Source organism: Pantherophis guttatus, chromosome 2, assembly GCF_059756535.1.
Source record: "Pantherophis guttatus breed Tessera chromosome 2, ASM5975653v1, whole genome shotgun sequence".
NCBI classification, from domain to species: Eukaryota; Metazoa; Chordata; class Lepidosauria; order Squamata; family Colubridae; genus Pantherophis; species Pantherophis guttatus.
Window position 1 is genome coordinate 268,350,093 of NC_142064.1, and position 26,827 is coordinate 268,376,919.

At 39.9% G+C, this 26,827-nt stretch overlaps 2 protein-coding genes across 7 annotated transcripts; both read left to right on the forward strand.

The window, feature by feature from the left end:
* The first annotated feature begins 6,152 nt into the window (after positions 1–6,152).
* LOC117662613 (uncharacterized) lies at positions 6,153–11,623 on the forward strand. The gene is made up of 6 exons (XM_034412095.3): positions 6,153–6,694; positions 7,209–7,778; positions 8,032–8,349; positions 9,061–9,187; positions 9,293–9,397; positions 10,227–11,623. The coding sequence occupies exons 3-6, from the start codon at positions 8,242–8,244 to the stop codon at positions 10,358–10,360; spliced, it is 474 nt and encodes a 157-aa protein (XP_034267986.1). The 5' UTR covers positions 6,153–6,694; positions 7,209–7,778; positions 8,032–8,241; the 3' UTR covers positions 10,361–11,623.
* A 2,246-nt stretch (positions 11,624–13,869) lies between these two features.
* Positions 13,870–26,514, forward strand: LOC117662635 (uncharacterized). 6 transcript variants are annotated; one of them, XM_060691256.2, is made up of 8 exons: positions 14,519–14,737; positions 15,045–15,158; positions 16,239–16,816; positions 17,064–17,181; positions 17,296–17,378; positions 17,706–17,832; positions 18,887–20,584; positions 25,989–26,514. In XM_060691256.2, the coding sequence occupies exons 3-8, from the start codon at positions 16,307–16,309 to the stop codon at positions 26,009–26,011; spliced, it is 2,559 nt and encodes an 852-aa protein (XP_060547239.2). In that variant the 5' UTR covers positions 14,519–14,737; positions 15,045–15,158; positions 16,239–16,306; the 3' UTR covers positions 26,012–26,514. The 6 variants fall into 6 exon arrangements, with proteins under 6 accessions (XP_060547237.2, XP_087740327.1, XP_087740325.1 ...); XM_060691255.2 differs by having other exon boundaries at positions 15,075–15,158; XM_060691254.2 differs by lacking the exon at positions 15,045–15,158 and having other exon boundaries at positions 13,870–14,737.
* Positions 26,515–26,827: the final 313 nt, after the last annotated feature.

Here is a 26,827-nt window from a genome sequence, read left to right on the forward strand (position 1 = left end):
CGGCTGAATCCCACCACTGCTACTGACACTACTACTGTGCCGTAGGGTCCCTCTAGCTGTCCTGTAAAATTTGTTTGATTTTTTTAAAAAAAAGATTAACTTGGATTTGGAAAAAAGTAATCGGGATACTGCTGCAACAGTTTCCACTTTACATGAGGGCCAGATGTGCTAACACCTTGCACCACACACTGCAAAACAATGACCCCATACTATTTCAGTCATGAACACCCACCTACCTTCCTTCCTTCCTTCCTTCCTTCCTTCCTTCCTTCCTTCCTTCCTTCCTTCCTTCCTTCCTTCCCCAAGTTGGGGATAATCAGGAGACTATGAATAAAAGTGAAAAAAAAAATAAACCAAATAAATCAAACTTAAAATAATATTAAGAAATACTACCTTAAAAGCTTCTCTAGTTCTCCCTAAGAAACAAATATAGGACAGAAATAAAAAGGGGAACTGCCTCATCATACTTGCATCCGTGGTTTAAAACCAAGACTTGAGTCAAGTATGAATGCAAAAACATGGAATGTCTTTCAAAGATTTCCCATTACTTGTCACACACACACACACGTATATATATATATTGTCACAAGTAAATGCCTTATTCTCTAATAGGGAAATTGTATATACACGGGGTACATCATAAAAAACAGCGGAGCAGCGAGAGAAAAATACATCGTAACAGATGAATCTAAAGAACTAAAAATGGTGAGCAAATTGCCTGTAGATAAGAATATAACAAAAAAGAAGACTAACGGTCCAGCACAAAATTTTGAATGGCAGCCATCTTGTTTTCAACAGACCACTAAGATGAGCGAAGCAGAGCCAATCAGAAAACAGAATTCAAAATGTCTGGCGCGAAAAGCCCTACATAATACAAAAAGAAAAAAAGAAAAAATCTACTCTTCAGAAGAATCTGATACAGACATCGAAGAAACTTCAATCGAAATGCAAATAGAATCAGCAGTGAAAACTCTCTTTGCAACATTCGGTCCAAAATTAAGAATCACGAAAGAATCAACGAAAGCTAGCAACCAAGGAATAAAGAAAAGACAAGCAAGCAAGCAAACATCTCAGAATCTACCCGCTTCTATCCAAACGACGAGAGCACCGACGCCTGAACCCAGAGAACCCTGTAAATACTCCCCCACGCCACAGACGATTCCAGGAACCAGAGACTTCAACAAGAACTATTTCAGCAAAAAGAAACAAGCGCCAGTCGTCACCTGGACACCCAAGATCGAACCGGAGACCGAATCATCGGAAGAAGAACACTACGAGGGAGCTGCAGCAGCGAGAACCTCTCCCGACAGCTTCAGAAGCGAAATGAGCAACATGCATGCGCAAACACACGCAGACAACTACGGAGGACATGAAGAACAGAGAGAGCCCTTCAGACTCATTGCAAGCATACCCACACCATTCTGCAACTATCAACATTTACAAGACCACGGACTACCTCCAGTTGTAAGTAATGGAACAAATAATATTGGGAACTTGCCCAATGATTTCCCAAAACTGAGAATTGATGGTATTAATTTGCAGGAATGGTGTCAACAACTTCAGGTTGTTTTTCTAAAAGAGAACTTATTATTCTTTATAACTAACCCCCCCAAAAGGCCTTGGACTCTAAAATTGGACTGCCTGCACCACAGGGCATTCTACTTATTAATATCCAGTATATCTCCTGCTATGTACCATAGTATTAAGCATAACTTGACTGTCTCAGAAATTGTTCAATGCATGTTTAAATTGTTTCATAGTGAAAGTGTAGCAACCACTACAAGAATGTCTAAAGATTTCTTCTCAGCTAAGATAAAGTCTGGGGTTACCATAAGTGAACACTTGATATCTCTAAACAAAATCAGAGCAGAGCTACATTTAAGGGGAGAGATAATTTCAGATCAAACAATGAAAAGTGTTATCATTAATTCATTAGACCCATCGTGGGATAACTACATATCACATTTAGACACAATTAATTTAGGATACTTATCCATAGAGAATTTATCAAATAAGCTAATAGCTGAAGATAATTTAAGAAGGAGTCGCTGTAATACTCACATAGAACATAGACAAAGTAAGAGAGTAGTATTTCAAGAAAAATATCGAGAATCAATTGAATGTCATAATTGTGGATCAAAAGAGCATTGTAGAAGAGATTGCCCTAAATTTCTTAGAGAAAGGCAAAAACATGACTATAGAAGCAGATACCATAACAATCATCCATTGATAGACATAGATATAGAAACTCACCTAATTATAGAGAGTATAGAGGGGGCAGAGATAATTCGAGATAATTCGAGAGATAGAAAGTCTGGATCACTAAATGGACTAAATAAATATAATATAACTAACATATAACATCCAGGGGATAATGATTGGCTCATTGATTCTGGGGCAACTAATCACACAACACATAACAAAAATATATTATCTTCCTTTATAGAAGATAAATTTTTAATTAAGGTAGCCAATCAAGAAAAAGTTCAAGTTATTGGTAGAGGAAATGTAAACTTACCTGGTCTAGGAAAAATAGAGGGGGTATTATTGATACCAGAAATACCTCATAACATACTTAGTGCAATAAAACTAAGTAGAGATTCTGACATAAATATAGTATTCTCAAAGGGAAAAGCAACACTAGAGAAAAACAAAACAAGCTTGGGTAGTGTGATTATCAAAGGGGGTCTACCTTATTTGGTCATAAAAGAAGAATGGTTACACAATATTGATTCTAACATGGAAAATGACACTAACATAGAAAATGAAGACAATAGCAATAGTGATAATGAAGAACATGAAACAAATCCTAACCACAAAAACACATCTATTAATGACACATTCAATAACAAAAAACCTACAATTGGAAAACCAATCCACGATGAATGTGCACATATTTTACACTGAAAATTGGGACATGCTAGTTTTCCTGTAGTACAAAAAATGATTGAACATGCTGAAGGTGTTAAAATAAAAAATTGTAAAAATTATTTGGAATGCTCAGTATGTAAGTCCACAAAACTCAGAACTAAACCCAAGCCAAGAAAGGCAACAAGATCAACTAATCAAATTTTTGATCTGGTACATATGGATCTGGTTGGTCCATTAACCCCATCAATCACATATAGAAAACGATACTTCCTGACTATTGTAGATGACTATAGTCGTTACGGATTTGTCTATACTTTGAAACACAAAGATGAAACATTTCAAAAATTTAAAGAGTTTTACAAAAGTGTAGAAACACAACATAATATTAAAATAAAACAAATCATGACAGATAGGGGGTCTGAATTCATGTCAAAAGAATTCTCCCAATGGCTAAAAGACAAAGGGATGATACACTTCACATCTAGCCCTTTCTCTGCATTCCAAAATGGAGTGGTAGAGAGAAAGAACTCGACACTACAAACCATGATTAGGTGTACATTAGAAGATGCTGGTTTAGGAAAACAATTCTGGTCAGAAGCATTACTATACACAAAATAGAACTTGGTCCAGCATCCTAAACAAAACGCCATATGAATTAATGTACAATAGAAAACCCAAATTAACACACATGCACATATTTGGAGTCACAGCGGATGTACACATACCAAAACAATTGAGGCGTAAAGGAGAGAACGTATCCAGAAGACTTAGATTCATGGGATACGAAACAGGTACAAAAGGGTACAGATTTATTGATAATAATAACAAATTCATAATTTCTAGAACAGCTGTATTTCATGAACAGGCCAACTGGTCTAAAATACATCTTAATGAAATATTCCCAACCACAAATCTAGACACTAAACATCAAGATAAAGTAGTTAGAGAAGAACTCAATCACAACACACATGGAAACAAAAGTAAAACATGGACAAATAGTCACCACAGAATAAAAACAGATTCATTAACAAAAAAGGAGGCTAGATACCTACACGATAACGATAGCAAACCAGAAAAAACAATCAGATGTAACAGAAATCAAGTGCCAAGTAAATACAAGGATTACATAATGTACATGAATGATGAAGCATCAACACCAAACACATACGAGGAAGTATTAAAGCTCCCCATTGAAGAAAGAAAAAAATGGGAATTAGCCATGGCCAAAGAGATGGACAGTTTATGAGAATTAAATGTATTTACACCTACCCCTGCACCTAAGGACAAAACTATTATAGGCACCAGGTGGATATTCAAAATTAAAAATCTGGAAGAAGGCAACACATTATATAAAGCTAGACTAGTCGCACAAGGTTATGCTCAAAAATATCCTGAGGATTACACAGACACATACTCTCCCACAGTAAGGACTGAGAGTGTTAAGACAGCTTTAGTTATAGCATCTACACTTAACCTTGATGTATTTCAATATGACATACAGACTGCGTATCTACACGCAAAACTTGATAAAGAGATATATGTAAGAGCACCTCATAGCCAATACACAAACAAAAATGAAACTTGGTTATTGAATAAAAGTTTGTACGGATTAAAGCAATCTGGCAAACGTTGGTATGAATGTTTAGTCAACGTACTCAAAACTATGAATTTCAATGCCACCACTGCAGACAACTGTTTCTTTGTCAAAAAAGAGGGTGATTCTCTAGAATTTGTGTTAATTTATGTGGATGATATTTTATATATCGGTAAACATAAAGAAAAAAGAGATACATTTGTAACTAAACTAAATGAACATTTTTCTTTAAAATCATTGGGAAAGGTAAATAAATATCTTGGAGTTCAAATCAGTAAAACCAAAAGAGGATTTAAACTTTCTCAGAAAGATAAAATTATAGAACTCCTAAACAAATGTAATTTGAATGATGCTAAGACTTGTGATACTCCTATGCAAACAGATTTCCTAAGAAACATGGATGAATCATCCCCTGAATTTAAAGATAATACACTTTACAGATCAGTTATTGGTTCCCTTTTGTATATTTCTAATTGGACTAGACCTGATATTGCTTTACCCCTTAATCTGTTATCCAGGTATGTTAGCAAACCCTTAATGTACCATTGGGAAGCCGTTAAACAAATATTGAGGTACTTAAAGCACAGCTTAGACTTCTGCCTACTACTGGAACCTAATAATGTTAAAGAGCCCGTTCTCACTTGTTACGCTGATGCGGATTGGGCAGGTGATACTAAATGCAGAAAAAGCACATCAGGCTATATATTTTTTCTTAACGATTGTCCAGTCTACTGGTATACTGGAAAACAAGATTTAGTAGCTACATCAACAACCGAGGCAGAATATGTTTGTTTGTCTAAAGCCTCCAACAACCTTGTATGGTTTAACGATTTATTGTCAAATATTTGGAAAAATCCCTCATTACCATTTATCATACATGAAGATAACAAAGCTGCTATTGAGATATCTAGATCTGATGCTATTGGTCAAAGATCCAGACATATAGATATCAAATTCAAACACGTAAGACAATTATCTCAAGATGGATTTATTAAAGCCGTTCACTGCGAAACCTCAGAACAAATAGCTGACATATTGACTAAGCCTTTGCCATCTAAACAACACAAGTATTTAACTTCTAAATTACAAGTTTTATATTGTTCTGAATCTGAATGTAATTATTGCTGTATATCGAATCGGCATTTAGAGGGGGATTTGTCACAAGTAAATGCCTTATTCTCTAATAGGGAAATTGTATATACACGGGGTATCAGGGGTTAATTTATTCTTCCTCCCTTAACATATTCATATGTAACCACTCCCATCCTTTACTCCGCCTTGTTAATATAAAAGGGGATGTATGCACCTCCTCCTTGCTTCTATCTGCAATCATTCAGAGAATTTAGAATGCCTACTGTAAATAAATAGTGTTATGTTTGAATACTTCATCCTTGAATCATTTATTGAGTCTGATCCTTAAAATTACGCAACAATCATACTTCTGCTCAGAGCTGAAGAACCTTTTTGGATGAGAAGCGAAACGTCTTCAAAGAAAAACCAGAAAGTCCAGTTGCCTCTTGAAAAAGCATCTTTGGGACATGATTGTCTTGCGTCTTTGTAGATCTGTTGAGTCCTCGGAGATAGGGCGGCATATAAATTTTATTAAATAAATAAATCAATCTTCTGGCATTGCACACAGGATCCACCAGGAGGCTTCCTCGGTAGCCGCTGGAAGAACTGGCCATGCGCCTATCTCTTCGCAAACTCAAGGGACGGGCGCTACTCGGGGGTTTCCGCCCTTTCTACCGCGTCCGTTTCTGTTCCCCCTTCGCTGCGAGCCTTAGGCTGAGCCTTTCCAGGGGTCTATGAGGCTGCAAGGAAGTTTTGCAGGGATGGAGATCCAGACGTGACTCCGGAGTTCAGTGAGGGGGTGGGAATGCTTGGATGCATACAAAACTTCATCCCTTACGGAGTTGTGAAACAGGAATCCCACCGGGATCCCATGTCCCTCTGTCACCTCTCTGCATGCACGTGATAAACGGGAGAAAGCAAAGCTCCGGACCCACCGCGCTGCCCCTAGGGAAAAGAATAAACCAGGATCGCCAGGGAAGAGCGAGCCGTTTAATCTCCGTTTCCTCTGGAAAAAAAATCCTCTGCAGGAGGGTGGAAGAGAAGTCGGCTTTGCAAAACAGATTTCTGCCTCGAAGTCAGTCTTGATTCCTAGACAGAACAGACGTTACAAACATGATCAAAACATCATCTTGAAGCATAGAGGGTTTATTCATACAGGTATTAGTTCTTGCATACCTTGGATAACGGTTTGTTAATTCGGACTTCCGGAGTTTTCCCAGGGACTTGAGCTTAATGGGATTCTACTCATTAGAAGCTTTGCTGGAAGCTCAAATGTTGATTTAATTATTACATTGGTTTAGATAGCCACTCATCTCAGTTGCGCTTTAGGAGCTGAGAGCTTTATGATTCTGATGGTGCAGAAGTTGTTTTTTTTTAACTTGGCAAGCAGCCATTGAAATTATTTGAATAAATAAGTAAGCAATAGAAATCTAAAATCTAAAACGTTTCTACATGTATTTATGCAATATTTTGAGTCCTTGATAGAAGATGATCTATAACTGCTCTCCTGAATTTCCTGCAGTAGACAGTCTTCCTAATAAGGTACCCCTTCCTCCCAAATGTTTGTGGGTTCCTTATTTTGATTTGATTAATTTTTTTTTGAGGTGTAGGAGTATGTTGCTCAGTATTCAAATGTATCACCCTATTAAACACCCTGTGTTTTCCATTTCAGATATGTAACCTGGAAATCTTTCCTGGTTCCTCTGGAGACTGAAGTATCTTGTGTGGGAAGAGGGCTGAATGACCTTAGGAGATTTGGCCAGACATCTTCTGATTAATAAGACCTGAGGAGATCAGTCCATTTTGTTGCTGGATTAGAGACCAGAGAGAAAATGGAGGGACAACGCCCAGCAAATGCAGGAGTCAGAAAAGGCCCTCCAGTTACTCAGCCTTGGAGCTGTGGGAAGAATGGGGCAAGTTCTGGGCAAAAGAGCCAAAAAGAAGAAGCCAAAAGTTCAGAGGTCCAATGCTGTGACTTCAAAAAAGTGCATTTACAGGAGAGGAAGAGTCCCCGAGATGTTTGCAGTCAGCTTCACCGCCTTTGCCGTCAATGGCTGCAACCAGAAAAACACACCAAGGCTGAGATGCTGGACCTGGTGCTCCTGGAGCATTTCCTGGCTGTCTTTCCCCCAGAGATGAAGAAATGGGTGCGGGAGTGTGGAGTGGAGACCAGTTCCCAGGCGGTGGCCTGTCCGAAGGCTTCCTCCTGTCACAGGAGGAGGAAAAGCTGGAAATTTTGCAGGTGTGAAAATGTAATAATTGAAACTCTAAAGAGGAGCTGTCTGAATTGCCTCTCTGGCACTTTTCAGGGATTGTGAACTCCTAAGGCGAGTTGTTCCATTCTTCTTCCAGAGGATGTATTTGGGCAGTGGTTCCATTCTCACTTTCAAATTACAATGATGGACATTGGGGTCTGTTAGGTTGAGGGTTTAATATTGATAATTCATTTTTATTTATGTGCTGATCCCTTCTTTATCATGCCACATCATGTCTAGAAATCTTTGGAAGCTGTGACTGAGTATCCCAAGGAAAGGGAAGATTCATCCAAACCCTCTCAAGAGCTGAAGTTCAGGAAGAGCTTCCAGAAAGATCAAAGTCAAGACACCATGCCAGGTACCAGAAGCTCTTTCCTTGTAATGTGAGGTTTTGGACATTAAAGGTGATTCTTTTGTTCCTCTTCATTGTAATCTCTCTATTTCACAAACATGCTTCCACCATTTTCTGTCTCACAGAGAATAAAAAACAGTCTGGCTTTTTTAGAATCGCCGCCTCTTTCTGGTGGAGCTAAGAGAGTGCTTGAACCTCTGCCTCAGGTAGGACGAGAAACATTGATAAATATCCATGAATCTTGGATGGGTTTCATTTTGTTCTGGAGTTCAGTGTATATTATTGCTATTTCTAAGCAATTCAAATTTTAGATCAGGTCAATGAAAATACACACACAGCTGATCCTATCTGTCCCTTCTGATAAGCTTTCTCCACCTTCCTGCTTTCAGGCTCAGATTTCCTTGACTAGATGTTGTCTCAGCTAGAGATCTTCCTTCTGTTTCCCTGTTTCCCTCACAAACCATTATTTTAAAAAGTATTCTCTTTTGTCTTTTGAAAAGCATATTTTGGACAACCATGACCTGGTGATTGAGAATCTCCATAGACTATTACAAGCTCTTCTAACACCTTCATCAAGGTGTGGAATTTGTTCCTCAGTGGATAAAGTAAGCCATTGGCAAAAATGTCAGGTGGGTTTTGCCAGTATTGCCCACCCTAGGAAGAATTGGACCTACTGATAAATAATGGATTTAAGACCCACCTACCAATTAACCAAGAAAACTATCTTAGTTGGCTACAATGAGGTATTGATCCAACTTGATCCAATGCTGTCAGTCATAAATGGTGAGATCTCATTCAGAATTCTGCAGAAGATGCCCATTTTGTTCACTGGTTCTTCTTCCTTGAATTGGTGGTAGAAAACTATCAAATTATTCTTGGGATTATCTGTTAATAGGAAAACATGTTTCCTTGTTCAGGATGTTGTGTCTTTTGATGACGTGGCTGTGTATTTCTCCAAAGAGGAGTGGTCTCAGCTGGAAGCTGACCAAAAAGTGCTCCACAGAGAAGTCATGCTGGAAAATTCCAGGAATCTGGCTTCTCTGGGTAAGAACCCCTTTCTGTGCTCAGGAACGTAGAAAAGTCACGGGATGGGGGGCTTAGATGTTATTTCTGATTAAAAGAACATCACTGTTGTGTCTTTTGAGGAAGTGGCTGTGTATTTCTCCAAGGAGGAGTCGTCTCAACTGGATGCTGACCAAAAAACACTCCATGGAGAAGTCATGCTGGAAAATTCCTGGAATCTCTTTTCTTTGGGTAAGAACCCCTTTCTTGGGCTCAGAAAAATAGAGAGGTCATGGGGTGGGGGGCTTAGTTATTATTACTGATAAAAAAAATCATCATTGTGCCTTTATAATCTGTAAATAATAAAGGCAACGGACAAACTCGATATTCCTTCCTCCTGCTGTTTTCACTACAATCCTGTGATGTGGGTTGAACTGAGAGAAACTGGCCCAAAGTCATCCAGCCACCATTCATGCCTAAGGCAGAACTAGTACTCACAGTCACCCAGTTTCTAGCCTGGTGCCTTAAACATTTGATTAAACTGACTTTACGGAAGGAGGAAATTTATTCAATGAAAAATTAGAAAACTGCATAGCCTCCCTTTTTGCATAAAGGAAATGTTTTTTAGAAAATGCTTTCTGCTCATACAAAACGCTTGTTTCCATACCATAGAACAACAGTCACCAACAGGTCGTCTGTGGACTATTGGTGGTCCGTGAGAAAAATTATTTGCCTTTTTTATATTAGTGGTCCACAGGATTTAAAATTATGGATTTAGTGGTCCTTGAGGTCCGAAAGGGTGGTGACCCCTGCCATAGAAGATATTAGTGAGATTATTATATTAGTTTGTGGCACCATGGAATTGTCCCAGGTCAAAGATTAGATCAAAGTTCATTGTGATGTGATTCAGTCCTTTTATATGAGCATTATTAGAGATCCACTTGGAAATGGGTCTTCGCTAAAATCTTAGTTTGGCATCTTTATGTTTGCCAACAAAAGAGCTGAAATATATTGATGATTCTTTGTCTAAATTTCAGGTAAAAAGGTTTGATTATTCTCAGTTTTCTTTTCTTTTTTCAAGGCTTAAATGGTCAAGAGAATAAGAATTACAAGGAACAATGCCAAGTGATCCATCCAAAAGAGGGAAAGGGGAAATTTGCAGATCAGATGCAACCAAAGAGTGTTGAGACAAGCCAATCAAAAAGTGGAATTTAAAAAAGCTTTCCTTGTGTCAGCTGGCTTCCTAACCATACAAACATCGATATGGGAGATACATATAACCACATGCAGTATGGAAAGAGCCTTACTTATACCAATCATCTTAATTGCCACAAGAAGATCCACAAAGGAGGGAAGGTATATCAATGTATAGAGTGTGGAAAGATCTTCTGTTATTATAGTTCTCTTGTAAGACATCAAAGGAATCACAAAGGAGAAAGACCGTATAAATGCATGGAGTGTGGAAAGAGCTTTACTTGAAGCAGTAACCTTAATTCTCACAAGAGGATCCACACAAAAGAGAAACCATATCAATGTTTTGAATGTGGAAAAGGCTTTAGGTGGAATTCTACTCTTACCACCCACAAAAGGATCCACACAGGTGAGAGGCCACATAAATGTGGGCACTGTGGAGAAGGCTTTAGAAGGAGTTGTGATCTCACTTCCCATAAGGGGATCCATATGGGGGAAAAAACCATATGAATGCATGGAGCGTGGGAAGAGCTTTGCAAGGAGTAATGCTTTTACTTGTCATAGAAGGATCAACACACAGGAGAAATCATATCAATAAAGGAAATGTGAGAAGAGCTTCAATAGAATGCAGGTAGTCCTCAGTTTATGACTGCAATTGATCCAAAAATTTCTGTTGCTAAGCAAGATAGTTGTTAAATTGCCCCATTTTACTTCTTTTCTTGCCACATTTGTTAACTAAATCCTGTAGGTAACATAGTAAAACTGTTAAGTGACTCTGGCTTCTCCATTGACTTTGCTGGTCAGAAGTTCGCAGAAAGTGATCACACAACCCTGGGACACTGCAACTATCATAAATATGAGTCAGTTGTCAAACATTTGAAGTTTTCTCAGTTGACCATGGGAATTCTGCAATGGTGATAAGTGTGAAAAATGGTCAAAAGTCACTTTTTTTCAGTGCTGTGTAACTTTGAAGAATCACTAAATGAACTGTTGTAAATTGTGGACTACCTATAGTTGTCTAAAATCTCATGCAAGGCTCCTGATCTCCGCTCCTTCCATTGGGACTTGAAGACTTGGCTTTTCAAACAAATAGGCTGAGACTGATTCCGGGCTTTATTATTTACTACTAATTAATTATTTGGTTTAAATTATGATTTTATTGTACTTATTTCTTAACTTGTGTTCGCCGCCCTGAGTCCTTCGGGAGAATGGCGGCTTATAAATACATGTAATAAATAATAAATAATAAATTTGAGTAATAATCCAAATAAATTGGAGTCCTTCTTAGATGTGCATCCATAAATTGTCTTTCTAGTGCAAACCAGAACAAGGTGGATCCCTAATCCTGCTTGTGGTTTTTCCAAGTTCAAATAGTTCAGAAGCCTTCTTTGCATGTAGAAATATTCCTGATTGTTTTTCATTATATTGTTTCAAATATTTAAAAAATATCAAACACAAATATCACATTATTCGTCAACTATCTTTTAGGTTTAAAAAAATCCCACATTATTAGAGGTTATCTGATATCTCTTGCCTCAATATTGGCCGAAGTATCTTGACCTAGCCCTTTTTCTGGCTGTTCTACTTTTTCCATCCCTGCTTGTCTGAGGAAGGCTTCAGTGAGAAGTCTGATTGCTGCATCCAGGATGTTAGTTGTTGCTTACAAAGTCTTGCAGGCTGTAAATGCCAAATTCCTTTCCTTTAGCAGCTATAATTTGTTTTCATACACAGTGTTTAATGAATCGCTTTGTCAGAGGTTCCTTTTAAACCATACCCAGTTTGTTTGACTTGAGCTGAAAACATCCATCAAAAGTACTGAATTCTATACAATTTACATTTTCTGTTGGCCAATAAGGATTGTGGAGATGTTTTATTTTGAAAAAATATCCAAGATACAAAAGTGAAGCATAATGTGCAAATACTTTCTTTGCTTTTATCTTATACTAGATCTATAGTGTAGTAAACATACAAAAAATGTGTAAGTTCTTTTTATGTTTGTTTTCCTATAATAGATTTTTAATATATTTGTACTATACAATGTTCTCTATAATATACTATTACTAATATACTATTATATATATATTATTGTCCATATAATATATATTATATAATACTATATATTACTGTCCATCTATGCTATATTATATTATTTTTACTCTTACAAACCCTGGTCTGTCTTTAAAGCCTCTCTGGGATTTCCTCTGTTGTTTTTCTTCTTTATTAATGGAGAGCAGGTAAAGTGCTGGCACCATCCCAACACTGGGATTTGCTTTTGTGATGGCTTTTTTTGCTTTACGACCGCATGACTTAGCGATGGAAATTCTCATCCAAATTCCATTCCTTAAGCAAGGACTACGTATATAGCTCAGTGTCTTGATCCCTGTTTTACACCCACCAAGGGCAGTGAGGGTAGTTGAGTGAAAACACAATGAATGGGGATTTTTATGCTTGTGATGGTGTGCTCGTGCTTACATCCTCATTCTTACAAGTCAAGTCTTTTTCTCACTGGGGCAGCTTGCGTGGGAAAACATTTGGTTCGGCCATGTTCACTTTGTAAAACAGATAGGAAAATCTGTAGCAGCCAGGACTCAGACACAGGACCTGAGATTGGGACTATTCCATGACAACTCTAGACCGCTAAAATGGCTTTGCAGAACTGGCTCAAGGATGTATGCTGTCCATAGGCAGAGGGCCAGAGAAGACAGCCTTAGCAGGCAGCCTGAATCTGAGGCTGTCTTGGGAACTTGTCTGGCAACTGAACTTTGGAGAGGAGCTAAGAAACATTCAAATTTCTCTATCTGCCTTCTTTACCATGACTAGGAGCTTCGGGATACATAGCTATTATTATGGGCTTTGACTTTGAACCTATAGGAACTGGAAACATGACCCATCTAATGAAGAGACAAAAGGCTGGAATATAGCCATCCATGCCATCCTGACAGCCATGGTTTATTCTTGTGCCCCTACTGCAAAAAGACATGTTCCTTTCCAGCCAGGATGGTTGGCCTGGATAATTGAGTCGTCATTTAGAGAGAAATGTTAAATTCCATTCTTTTTAAATTGCTTCTTAACTCTATTTCTCCATTTCTTTATTTCATTAATGTAAATAAATTTCTTGGTTGTTCTTGCAGTGTCACCTCCAAATACAGACTGATCTTTTCAGACCAGTGAACTCTTCTTTTGGCTAGAAAAAAATGCACCTTCTTTTACTCCAAAGGTCTTAAGGTTCCTATTCATACTCCTGCAGTGTATTCCCGAATGAACACTTAAATAAAACTATTGTCTTTTTTTTTGCCTCAGTATTTCAGCCATATATTTTCTTTTCAATATTTGCCTTTCCTAGTTTTGTAATTCCACCTTTTCTCCAGTCACACATGAGTTTCAATGTTCCATTCTCCATTTCTCCATCACAGGACCTGTTTTGAAGTAAAATTTCTAAAAGGTCCACGAGTTTCAGTTTTGTCACCATTTTGGAACTTGATTTCTTTTTGGTGCCTTTTTTCTCACAGGATTTTTTTTATTAATCCAGGCTGCCTCTTAGTGCTTCGAACTCTCCTTGGCCGCCCAGAGACATGATTTTGAAAAGGAAGCTGTAATAATTGAACTCAGTAGAGACAGTCAATACAAGTTTTAATTTTCCTATCTTAATTTTCCCATCTTTTTCCTCCCTGTGTCTCTGCCAGCCCCCATATCTTCCATCACTTCAGGGTTGAGTTTGCCAACAACCACAACACAGAAGCTTGTCTTTCAAAGAGAGACTTTGTTTCTTGTCTTTTGACAGCCCTGCCATTTCTGACAGGATTTTTGCTCATTTTTGAGGCCTCCTACAGACCCTTCAGCAGAGAAGCTGCTCTTGAGGAAAGTGGATTTTGAGTCTCCACAGAGATTTCCTCATTGTTGGCAAGACCACAGATGGTTCTTAGACATTAAAAAGAGGAAAATCTTTAAACTGCCGCCTTTCCAGACAAGCAATGTTTGTCTGGACAGGGCCTTTCCAGACAAGAAATGTTAGAGGGACACTTTTCTGCTAGCCCAAAGCCCATCATCCGAGTCCCACATGGAACATGATGATGCCCTGCGTGTCCTTTGGAATCGCTCGCAGGATCCTCCAGGGGGCTCCCTCGGTAGCCGTTGGAAGAGCCGGGCAGCGTCCCCTTCCCCTCCCGCTTTCGGAAAAAACTGAGCATGCGCATTCTTTCCCGGGCAGTTTTTTTCCCTTTTTCCCAGAAAAGGCTGGGAGCGCTTCTGGCTTTTCTACCGTGTCCGATCCGGTTCCCCTTCGCTGTGAGCCTTGGGCTGAGTTTCTCCAGAAGTCCAAGAGTTTGCAGGGAAATCTTCCACGGATGGAGATCCAGATGTTGTTACTGGAGGCGTGCATCGCGACCTGCAAAACTTCATCAGGTTCGGAGTTATGGGAAAGGGAGATTCCGTGGTCCCATGTTCCCCTGCTCACCCGCACCCCCATCCCCCGGTCCATGCACGGGCCAGGCAGGAGAGAAAGCAAAGCTCCGGACCATCGCGCTGCTCCTTTTGGGGGGATCAGGATCGCAGAAACCAAGGGATCCATTTACCCTCCATTTCATTGGGAAAAATCCTGCAAGGGGCGGGGGGCGGGGTGAGAGAGATCGGCTTTGCAAAACAAATTTCTACTTTCAAATCAGTCTTAACTCCTGGATAATTTCCTGCAAATTTCTTGCCTTGTTTTCAGAAGAGGATTCCCTCTCCTCCTCTTTCCTAGGCTGAGAGAAGCGCCCTGCCGAAGTCGCTCCTGCTGGCTTGGGATGCAAGGCTGCAACTCCGCGTGCAAGAAATTGGATATAAGGTGTGCAAGGACTGGAACTCGGTTTCCTGGTTTCCAGCCCTTTCACCACCAACTGGTTCTTCCAGCACATCACAAGATCCTCCACATCATGTTAATACATTGAGATATTCGTTCTGTATGCCTAGGACCATGGTTTCTTAATTCTGCCTTCTGGAGTTTCCCCAGGAGTTTCAGCCCGGAGTTTGATGGGGTTCTCATCTCAACTGTTTGTGAACTAAGAGATTTAAGGTTTCAATTGTGCTGAAGGCACATAATAATAATAATAGAATAGGTAGAATTAGTGGGACATAATATTAGTATCAGTAGAATTAGTTTATTAGTATCAGTAGAATTAGTTTAGGACCTGGTTATTTACGGGACCGCCTGCTACCACCAATAGCCTCCCACCGACCAGTACGCTCCCATAGAGAGGGGCTCCTCCGGGTGCCGTCGGCCAAACAATGTCGACTGGCGGCCCCCAGGGGGAGAGCCTTCTCTGTGGGGGCACCTACTATCTGGAACGAGCTCCCCCCGGACATACGGAGGATCCCGGATCTGCGTACCTTCCGTCGCGCGCTTAAGACCTTCCTATTTCATCAAGTCGGTCTTTCCCCTTTTTAAATGGAAATTTTAAATCTGGTTTTAAATTATTGGGGTTTTAAATTTGTTCAGCCAAATTATTTAATTTGTTTTAATCTATTTTAAATTTTGTATTTATATGTTTTATTCCATGGCTGTTCACCGCCCTGAGTCCTTCGGGAGTAGGGCGGTATACAAATTCAATAAAATAAATAAAAATAATAAATAAACTGCTCTTTCGTTTATATAAAAATAGTTTTGCTTCTGCCAGTAATAGAATTAAGCACCACTTCTGCTTCTTTTTCTGTACCGCCCTGTGCCTGGTACATATCTCAAACAAGAAGTGGGTTGTGTCCCTGGCAGGGCAGATACTTGTGTTGCTAAGCACCCAGCCCCCCCTGTAGCGCCCCCTTACAGATATTGCTGGATTTCTTTTTTTCTTTTTGGAGGTTGAGGAAGAGGTTGGTCAGTATTCAGATTTGTCACCTCACCATATTGAACAGGCTGTGTTTTCCATTTCAGATATATAAATTGGAAATCTTACCTGGTTTCTCGGCAGTCCAGACTATCTTGTGTTGAAAAAGGGCTGAATGACCTTTAGGTGTTTGGCCAGACTTCATTTGATTAGTAACACTTGGGGAAACCCATCCATCCATTTTGGATCTGGATTAGAGACCAGAGAGAAGATGGAGAGACAAAGCCCAGCAGATGCAGGTGTTGGAAAAGGCCCTGCAGCTACTCAGCCTTGGAGCTGGGGGAAGAATGGGGCAAATTCTGGGCAGAAGAGCCAAGAAGAGGAAGTCAACAGTTCAGAGATCCAATATTGTCACTTCAGGAAAGGGTACTTCCAGGAGGGGAAGAGTCCCCGAGATGTTTGCAGTCAGCTTCACAGCCTTTGCCGTCAATGGCTGCAGCCAGAAAAACATACAAAGGCTCAGATGCTGGACCTGGTGCTCCTGAAGCAGTTCCTGGCTGTCCTTCCCCCAGAGATGGAGAAATGGGTGCGGGAGTGTGGAGCAGAAACCAGTTCCCAGGCGGTGGCCCTGGCCGAAGGCTTCTTGCTGACCCAGGAGGAAGAAAAGAGGCAAAAAGACTTGCAGGTGTGAGAATGTAATTTCAGTTGTAAAGAGATCTCTCTGAATTTGTGAATTCCTTTTTTACAAAGTTTTCTGGGATTATTACTCCTATGGCATGTTGTTCCATTTTTCTTCCAGAAAATGTGCTTGGGGCAATTTTTCCATTCTGTTTCGAGTTTCAACAATGGACAGTGGGGTCTGCTGATTTAAAGGTACAGTATGATAATTCATTAATACTCTTTCTTTGTTTATCGTCTCACATCATCTCCAGAAATCCTTGGAAGCTATGACTGAATGTTCTAAGGGGAGGAAAGATTCATTCAGGTCTTTTCAAGAGCTGCTGTTCAGGGAGACTTTACACAAAGATCAAAGTCACAACATCATGCCAGGTAAGAAAAGCTCTTTCTGTGCCATGTAACATTTAGCTGATTCTTTTGCTCCTCTTGATTGGAATCTCTTTCTTTATAACAAATCTGCTTCCACCATTTTTCTCTATCTTACAGAGAGTAGAAAACTGTCCTTGGAAATTTTAGTATCTCCTCCTCTTTGTGGTGGGGCTGAAGGACTGGCTGAACCATTACTTCAGGTAAGGAGGAGAAAGATCAGAAAATGTCCATGAAACCTGGATGGATTTCATTTTGTTCTATTGTAATAAATTGCTGTTTTTAAGCAATATGAATCTGACATCTGGTCATTCAAAACCGATATGCAGCCTTCGCTTTTTTCCTTTTTAAAAACATTTGGGACAACCGTGACCTGGTGACTGAGAATCTCCATATACATATATTATTACAAGTGATCTTCTGCAGAAGATGCCTATTTTGTTCACTGGATCTCTTTCTATTCGTGGAAGAAAACTGGAAAATCATTCTTGGGATTATCTGTTAAAAGGAAAACTTGTTTCCTTGTTCAGGGTGTTGTGTCTTTTGAGGAAGTGGCTGTGCATTTCTCCAAGGAGGAGTGGTCTCAACTGGACGCTGACCAAAAAGCTCTCCACGGAGAAGTCATGCTGGAGAATTCCAAGAATCTGGCTTTTCTGGGTAAGACCCCCTGTCTTTGCTCAGAAACATAGAAACGTCATGGGGTGGGGGGCTTAGATGTGATTACTAATAAAACATCACTTATTTTTTATATCCTGACTTTATTTTTTGTAAATAAGAATAAAGGCAGTGGACAGACCCAATATTCCTCCCTCCTGCTGTTTTCCCTAGAACAACAACTCTGTGACGTAGGTTGAGCTGAGAGAGACTGGCCCAAAGTCACCCAGCCACCATTCATCCCTAAAGGCTGAACTAGGACTCACTGTTTCTAGCCTGGTGTGTTAACTGTTTCCCCAAACTGAATTTATAGAAGAAGGAAATTTATTGAAAGAAATATTGGAAAACTCCATAGCATTTTACATAAAGGAATTAGTTTTTCTCATGATTTCTGCTCATAAAATACAACATGTCATGCCATTGAAGATATTAGTGAGAATCTGAGGGACAGACTACATATAGATATGATCTTATCTCTTGAGCAAGGTTCTGCCTACCAGGGTTCAGTATTCATATCTGCACCTCGTTACTGGTTCCCCGATGGGCCTGAGTTGCTATAACCAAGACTGGATGATTCCTGAGTGGGATGTCCCTTCTTTGAGATGTCCCCATTTGTGTACCAAGTTTGGCATCAACCTAATTGAGGGTGGGGGCTATTGCCATCCAGAAATTCCCCTTGGCTTTCAAAGATTCTGCTCTAGAGACAAGTGTGGATGAGACTTGCAATGAAGTTGGGGAGCTGGTAAGTAAGTTGTTGACTGAGTATGATACCGTGTCCAATGGACTTCAGGAGTTTGTGGCATCATGGAAAAGTCCCAGGTCAAAGCTTGGATCAGGGTTGTGTCTTAACATTCATTGTGATGTGAACCGATCCTGTTAGATGAGGATCGGTAGGGATACACTTGGAAATGGGTCCTTGCTAAAATCTTAGTTTGAATCTTCATGTTTGCCAACAAAGCAGTTAAAATATATTAATGATTCTTTGGCTGAATTTCAGAAGAATAGATTTGATTGTTCCCTTTCTAGCTACATTTCATTTTCATTTTTCTTTTTGAAGGCTTTCATGGGCAAGAAAATAAGAATTGCAAGGAGGACTGCCAAGCCATCCATCTGAAAAAGGAAAAGGGGAAATTTGCAGATCAGATGCAACCAAAGAGTGATGAAACAAAGCAATCACAAAGTGGAATTAAAAAAGGCTTTCCTCGGATCAATTGGCTTCCTAACCGTACAAACATCGATATGGGAGAAATACCATATCAATGCATGGAATCTGGAAAGAGCTTTAATAAATCCAGTCATCTCATTTGTCATAAAAAGACACATTCAGAAGAGAAACCATATCAGTGCATGGAGTGTAGAAAGAGCTTTAGTAGGAAATATTCTCTGATTCACCATAAAACTATCCATACAGAGAAGAAGCCACATCAATGTATGAAGTGCAGAAAAACCTTCTGTTATTATGACTCTCTTATAAGACATCAAAGGAGTCACAAAGGGGAAAGACCTTATAAATGCATGGAGTGTGGAAAGACGTTTACTTATAGCATTAATCTTAATTCCCACAAGAGGATCCACACAGGAGAGAAGCCATATCAATGCACAGAGTGTGGAAAGGCTTTTAGGCAAAGTAGTAATCTTACCTCCCATAAGAAGATCCACACAGGAGAGAAACCATATCAATGTAAGGAGTGTGGAAAGACCTTCTGTTATAATCAATCTCTTATAAAGCATGAAAGGAGTCACAAGGGAGAAATACCTTATAAATGCATGGAGTGTGGAAAGACCTTTACTCGTAGCAGTAGTCTTAATACCCACAAGAAGATCCACACAGGAGAGAAGCCATTTCAATGTGTGGAATGTGGAAAGAGCTTTAAGCGTAATTCTGCTCTTACCTCCCACAAAAGGAGCCATACAGGAGAAAAACCATATCAATGCATGGAGTGTGGAAAGAGTTTTACTCATAACAGGTATCTTAATTCACACAAGAGGATCCACACAGGAGAGAAGCCATATCAGTGCATGGAGTGTGGAAAGGCTTTTAGGCACAATAGTAATCTTTCCTCCCATAAGAAGAGCCACACAGGAGAGAAACCGTATCACTGCATGGAGTGTGGAAAGACCTTTAATCGTACCAGTAATCTTAATTCACACAAGAGGATCCACACAGAAGAGAAGCTGTTTCAATGTGTGGAATGTGGAAAGAGCTTTAAGCGTAATTCTGCTCTTACCTCCCACAAAAGGAGCCATACAGGAGAAAGACCTTATCAATGCATGGAGTGTGGAAAGAGTTTTACTCATAGCAGTCATGTTAATTCACACAAGAGGATCCACACAGGAGAGAAGCCATATCAGTGCATGGAGTGTGGAAAAACCTTCTGTTATTATGAATCTCTTATAAGACATCAAAGGAATCACAAAGGAGAAAGACCATATAAATGCATGGAGTGTGGAAAGACCTTTACTTGTAGCAGTAGTCTTAATTCCCACAATAGGGTCCACACAAGAGAGAAACCATATCAATGCATGGAGTGTGGAAAGACCTTTAATTGTACCAGTCATCTTAATTCTCACAAAAGGATCCACACAGAAGAGAAGCCATATAAATGTGTTGAATGTGGAAAGGGCTTTAAGTGGAATTCTAGTCTTACCTGCCACAAAAGGATCCACACAGGAGAGAAAACATATCAATGTAAGAAGTGTGGAAAGAGTTTTGCTCGTAGGAGTCATCTTAATTCTCACAAGAGGATCCACACAGGTGAGAAGCCATATCAGTGCACGGAGTGTGAAAAGACTTTTCATTGTAGCAGTAATCTGAATTCCCATATATGGATCCATGCAGGAGAAAAACCATATAAATGTGTGCAATGTGGAGAGGGCTTTAAAAATATGTGTGATCTCACTTTCCATGAAAGAATCCATACCGGGTAGAGGGGGGAAACTGGAAACTGTAAGGAGCTGGCCTGTGTCACTTCAGCCCGGCCCATGCCACCCTCGTGTGCATCGATGCGCACAGGGGCCCAGATCACCACCTCCGTCTGCAGGGCAAGAAATGTAATCTGTGGAACTACGTTAAAAAGAATAGTTGAGATCTTCCAACTTCGTGGGATCTTTTTTTTTTTTTTTTTTTTTGTGAGAAGTTGGAACGTCTGAACTAATTTTTTTACCGTAGTCCCACAGACTAGGTTAGCTGCCCTGCAGGCTGCAGTGGTGAACAGAGCTGGAAAGCATGTTAGTGAAGGGATGTGGCTGCCCTGGGGGAATGTGGGAGTGAGGGTTTGGCATGGGTGGCCTGGTTGAAGGGCCCTCAGGTAAGATGGGGCGGGGTGGGTGAGGCAACTCCGTAATCTCTGCCTTGCTTTGTCCTCCACCCACCCACCCCCACTTTTCTTCATTTTTCACCACTTCTCCTTGCTGCCGTAATGGAGCAGGACGTTGAGCAACGCACTGGTGCAGCCACAAAGAGAGGCGGCGGGGAGGTGAGAATGAAGCAAGACGGGTGCAGAGCTGTCCCCCCGCCCCCCCACAGCTCACACTGGCTTACCTGAGCGCCCCACTGGCCAGGCACTGAAGTGCCACCACTGCTGCTGTAGCAAGACAGAGAGAGAGCAAGAGAACAATCCAATCTAATCTGTGTGTGTGTGTGTGTGTGTATGAAAGAGAGCATGATCTGTGCCTCAGAAAAGTAACTAACTTATCTCTGTTCTTAAACGCAAAAGCTGTTGCACATAAAAAACAGGAGCTCTCATCAACTATCAGAGCCATAATTTTGACAGTTTTGCTGTACTGTTGTCTGTGGAAGCTCCCACAAATTCAAGCATGGGATCAACAGCCTGGTTTGTTCTCAGTCTTTTAAGTGGCCACAAACTACTAGCAAAAGTAGCATTTGATCAGAAGTCGAGGAGGCATCAAGGAATGTTTCCCCTTTTGCATTTGAGCATCCAAGAAGGGACAGGAAAGACAAAGGAAAAGAAAGAAAGGGGAAGAGAGCAAGGAAGAGGAAAGAGGAGAAGGATGAAGAAAGAAAGGATAATGAAGAGGGAAGGAAAAAGAAAAAAGGGAAGAAGGACGGAAGGAAGGAAGGAGATTATAATGAGAGAGAGAGTGAGGGCCTGAGGTAAATCCTGCCTTAGCTCTTGGGTACCAGCAGCCCTGCTGCCTTTCGCCATCCCCTTGTTCCGTCCTCCAGACCTCTCCTGGTGTTCTCCAGTCCTATTGCTGAGGATGCTTTGGTTACAAAGCCAGGTCTCCTTGCAAGGAGAGGGAGTGGGCCTCCCTCTGACTCACACACTTTGCCCTCAAACACAAACCATGAGCAACCTGGTCAAGGAGAATGAGCACAACAGCAGTGGGAGCTGGCCACACCTACTCTCCCCCCCCCCAAAAAAAGTCAACCATAACCCTGATGCAGCCCTCAATGAAATTGAGTTTGACACCCTTGCCATAGAAGGATCCACACTCGGGAGAAACCATATCAATAAAGGAAATGTGGGAAGAGGTTCAATAGAAATACAGGTTTAGGCCTGCAATTGAGCCCAAAATTCCGATAGCTAAGTGAAACACTTGTTAAGTGAGTTGTGCTCCATTTCACAACTTTTTTTCTCACATTTGTTAAGTGAATCATTGCAGTTGTTAAATTAGTAACACTATTGTGAGGTGAATCTGGTTTTTTCAATGATTTTGCTGGTCAGAAGGTTACAAAACGTACATGACTCAGGGCCATTGTAACCATTATAAATAGAGTCAGTTGCCAAACATCTGAAGTTTGAGCTGGTTACCATGAGGATACTGCAGTAGTCGTTAAGTGAGAAAGTTACTTTTTTCAGTGCTGGTGTAACTTTGAACAATCACTAAATGAACTGTTGTAAGTTGAGGACTACATATAGTTGACTAAAATCCCATACAAATACCATTTGAGTAATAAAATAAATACTAGCTTGCATAACTTGCCTTTCTTGTGGAAACCAGAACAAAATCGATCCCTCATCCTGCTTGTGCTTTTTCTAAGATCAAATCATCAATGGTCTTTTCTGCATATAGAAATATTCCTGATTGTTTTTTCATTATATTGTTTGAAATATTCCAAAATATCAAACCCAATTATCATATTCTTCAACAACTCTTTTAGGTAAAAGAAAGAAAACCACAACTTTATTAGAGATTATCTGATACCTCTTGCTGTTGCCTAGTATTTCTGTTCTGGTATTCAGCTAAGTATCTGGACCTAGCTCTTTTTCTGACTGTTCTACCTTTCCATCCCTGCTTGTCTTTTGAAGGCTAGGATGAGAAGTCTGATTCCTGCATCCAGAATGTTGGCTGCTGCTTGCAAAGTCTTGCAGTTTGTGAGTTCCAAATCCCTTCCTTTTAGCAGCTAACATTTGTTTTCATACACAGTACTTAATGAGTCCCATGAATCAGAACCGATTCCACCACTGCCACCAATTTGTCATGGGTTCTTTTTAAACCATGCCTAAATTGATTAACAGAAGCTCAAATGATCCATCAAAAGTATGAATTCTAGACAATTTATATTTTCTATCTCCTATAAGAGTTGTGGAGATGTTTTATTTTGAAAAAAAAAACCAAGATGCAAAAGTGAAACATACAATCCACATGTAAATCCTTCCTGTTTGTCCTCTTATACTAGATATTTAGTATATTGATACTATACGATCTCTAATATACTATTTTATATTACATACTGGTGTACATCTGTACTATATTAATGCTATTTGTACTGCAAGCATATTTTTAACTATTGCTACTATATTTATGGAATGGAATGGAATTCTTTCTTGCCCAAGTGTGATTGGACACACAAAGAATATGTCTCCGGTGCATAAGCTCTCAGTGTACATACAATAAATGTATTCTGTAGCAGTATACAACTATTGTGGCCCGCCAGCAGCCTGCACGGATCATGGCTGATCCCGACGATGAGGAGGCTGATGGGTTGTGCCAGCAGCCGGCGCTCGTGTCAGACAGCCAGGAGGCTGAAGAGGATGTGGTGCCAGAGGCAGAGACTCAGCCAGGGCCTTCAGAACCTCCAGAGGCTCCTTCAAGTGGAGGAGCCTCTCCTCAATGCTCGAGTATGCAGGGCTGCCGAAAGGCAGGAGTGGCTACTCAGGAGGAGGAGGTCTCCTCGAGAGTAAGGTTTGAGGATAATTGGCCACTCCCTTAGCCTATTTAAGTCTTACGCAGTTAGTAATTTCTTGCTGGAAACAATGTGTAATCATTACAGAGCATTTTTGAAGAGTGAATGTCTTATCGTATCTTGTTTTCTGGGCTGGTTGCCAACCTTTGCCGGACTTTGTTTATTCTTGGTACGTTATAACTTTGATAAGGACCGTTGGTGTGTGTCACAATTCTTGGGAATCCGGAGCTAGGGCAGAACAACAACAGTATTTTTATTCTTAGAAACACTGGACTGTAATTCCTTTCTGGGGTTTCCTCTGTTGTTTTTCTTTTTTATTAATGGACAGCAGGTAAAGCACTGGCACCTTACCAATATTGGGCTTTTGCAATGTCACACTTTATGACCACATCACCTAGTAATGGAAGTTCTGATCCAAATTCTATTACTTAACCAAGAACTTCATGTACAGGTGGTCCACAATATATGACCACAATTGAGGCAAGAATTTATGTTGCTAAGTGAGAAATTTGTTAAGTGAGGCTTGCCCCATTTTACCATTCCTCTTGCCAGACTTTTTAAGTGAAGTCACTGTAATTTTGAAATTAGTAACATAGTTGTTACCGTATTTTTCGGAGTATAAGACACACTGGAGTATAAGACACACCTTAGTTTTTGGCGAGGAAACTAGGGGAAAAAAATCTGCCTACCAGGTTTTCATCTGGCTAGTGTCCTTAGTCTGGTCAGTTTCAGCACATTACTTCGCTGGTTTTGAGTGCGCACACGCGCTACGCTTGCACACACGCTATGCTTGCACGTGCCAGGTTGGGGAGAAAAAACAGTTTCTAAAAGCACAGCTGATCTTTGGAAGAGAAAGAATAAGAAAAGCAGGCTAAGCAATTGCTTCACTTGCCAGCGCCTTGTTAGGGCTGACCATAAGCTCCAAAAAAGCTACATTCGGAGTATAAAACGCACCCAAATTTTCAGCCTCTTTTGGGGGGGAAGTGCGTCTTATACTCTGAAAAATACGGTAAATTAATCTGGCTTCCCCATTGATTTTGCTTTTTAGGTCGCAAAAGTTGATCACATGGCCCTAGGACACTGCAATTGTCATAAATGTGAGTCAGTTGTCAAGCATCCATGTGTAAATCATGTGACCATAATTCAAGTGTGAAAAATGGTCATCAGTCATTTTTTTCAAAGCTGTTGTAACTTCGAATGGTCACTAGACAAATTGTTCTAGGTTGAGGACTACCTGTCTGGGAATTCAACATAATTCAACCAAAAGTAATAGAACAAGATCACATATGTATCAACGTATCATGTGAAAAGAATTTTGGGATGACGAATTCTTCTCACAAAAGAGACCAGAATGAAATGTGAAATCCCTGTTCAAAAACACTTTTTGAAGCATTAGAGCCATAGTGGTGCAGTGGTTAGAATGCAGTATTGCAAGCTAATTCTGCTGACTGCCAGGAGTTTTAATTCTGACCCGCTCAAAGTTGAATGAATCTACCACTCTTCTGAGACCAGTAAAATGAGAACCCAGATTGTTGGAGGCAATTCAATTTAAATAAATTGGGTTTAATTGAAATTAATTGGATTTTAATTAGACTGGAATAAAATTAATTGTGGATATAAATAAAATTAAATATCATTCGTATGGTTGTCCATGAGAATTTTAAAATTCTTTTTAATGAATTAACATTAAACCCACAGAAAAACTTTTGGAAGGATTTGGAAGGGGGAGGAATACTTCAGGTTTTCAGAGACTCGGGCTACTTTGAAGCTATTTATTTAAATATTGCTCACTTATAGTTCTGGATCAAACTGGCGAAAGGGCACCAATTTTGGTTTTGTAGCCATTATATTATGTTTTTCTATTATAGAAGACTGAGAAAAATGGGCTCAAAAGAACCAGGCTTTGGGCAAGAGAGAGGTGTTAATTCTATTCTTTTAAAATAGCTTCTTAGCTCTACTTCCCTGTTACTTTCATTAATGTAGATAAATCTCTTTGTTGTCCTTGCAGTGTCACCTTCAAATGCACACTAATCTCTTCAAACCTTGGGAGTCTTCAACTCTTGGCTGGAAGAAAATTGGTACTTTGTTTGGTCTGGTTGACTGACATTATCTTTCAACATCTTCCTCATATTTCCTGAGCTGTCTTCCCGACTGAAAAACCGAGACGAAGCCATTTTTCTTTTTTACCTCATGGAATTTGAGCTTTATTTGCACTTATCAAGATTTGCCTTCCTGCATTTTGTAATTCCACTTTTCCTCCAGTCACCTATGAAACACCATTCATCTCCATCATGGCACCTTCTTTTGAGGCAAAATTGCTAAAACGTGCATGAGTTTGAGCTTTGTCTCCATTTTGGAACTTGTTTCCTTTTGATGCCTCCTTTTTCAAGCAAGATCGTTTCTTCTGGATTCTTCTCATTTTTGCTGCCATAACTTGCTGTTTTGAACTGCTGTTAACTGCCCAGAGGCATGGATTTGAAAAGGCAGCTGAAATAATGGAAATAAAATAGCAATACAAATCTTAATTTTCCTAAGTCAAGGGTGTCAAACTGTATTTCTTTTTTTTTTAATTGAAAAGTTTTACAGAAAACCCCCCAATATTCCCCCCACCCTTTCATTCCCCTCATCCCACTCTCCCCCCCCAGACTTCCCAGAGCAAAATACAAGGTATTTCAGTTAACAATCATAAGCTAAATTAAACTATCAATCCTTAGACTACTAAATCCCCCCTGAAACCTTAACTCCAGTATAGATAACATAATACTTCTAATACTTAACGTTCATTCATAAGCTATTTGATATTTTCTTGTCTGATACTTATTTTGAATATAATCAATCCATCTTCTC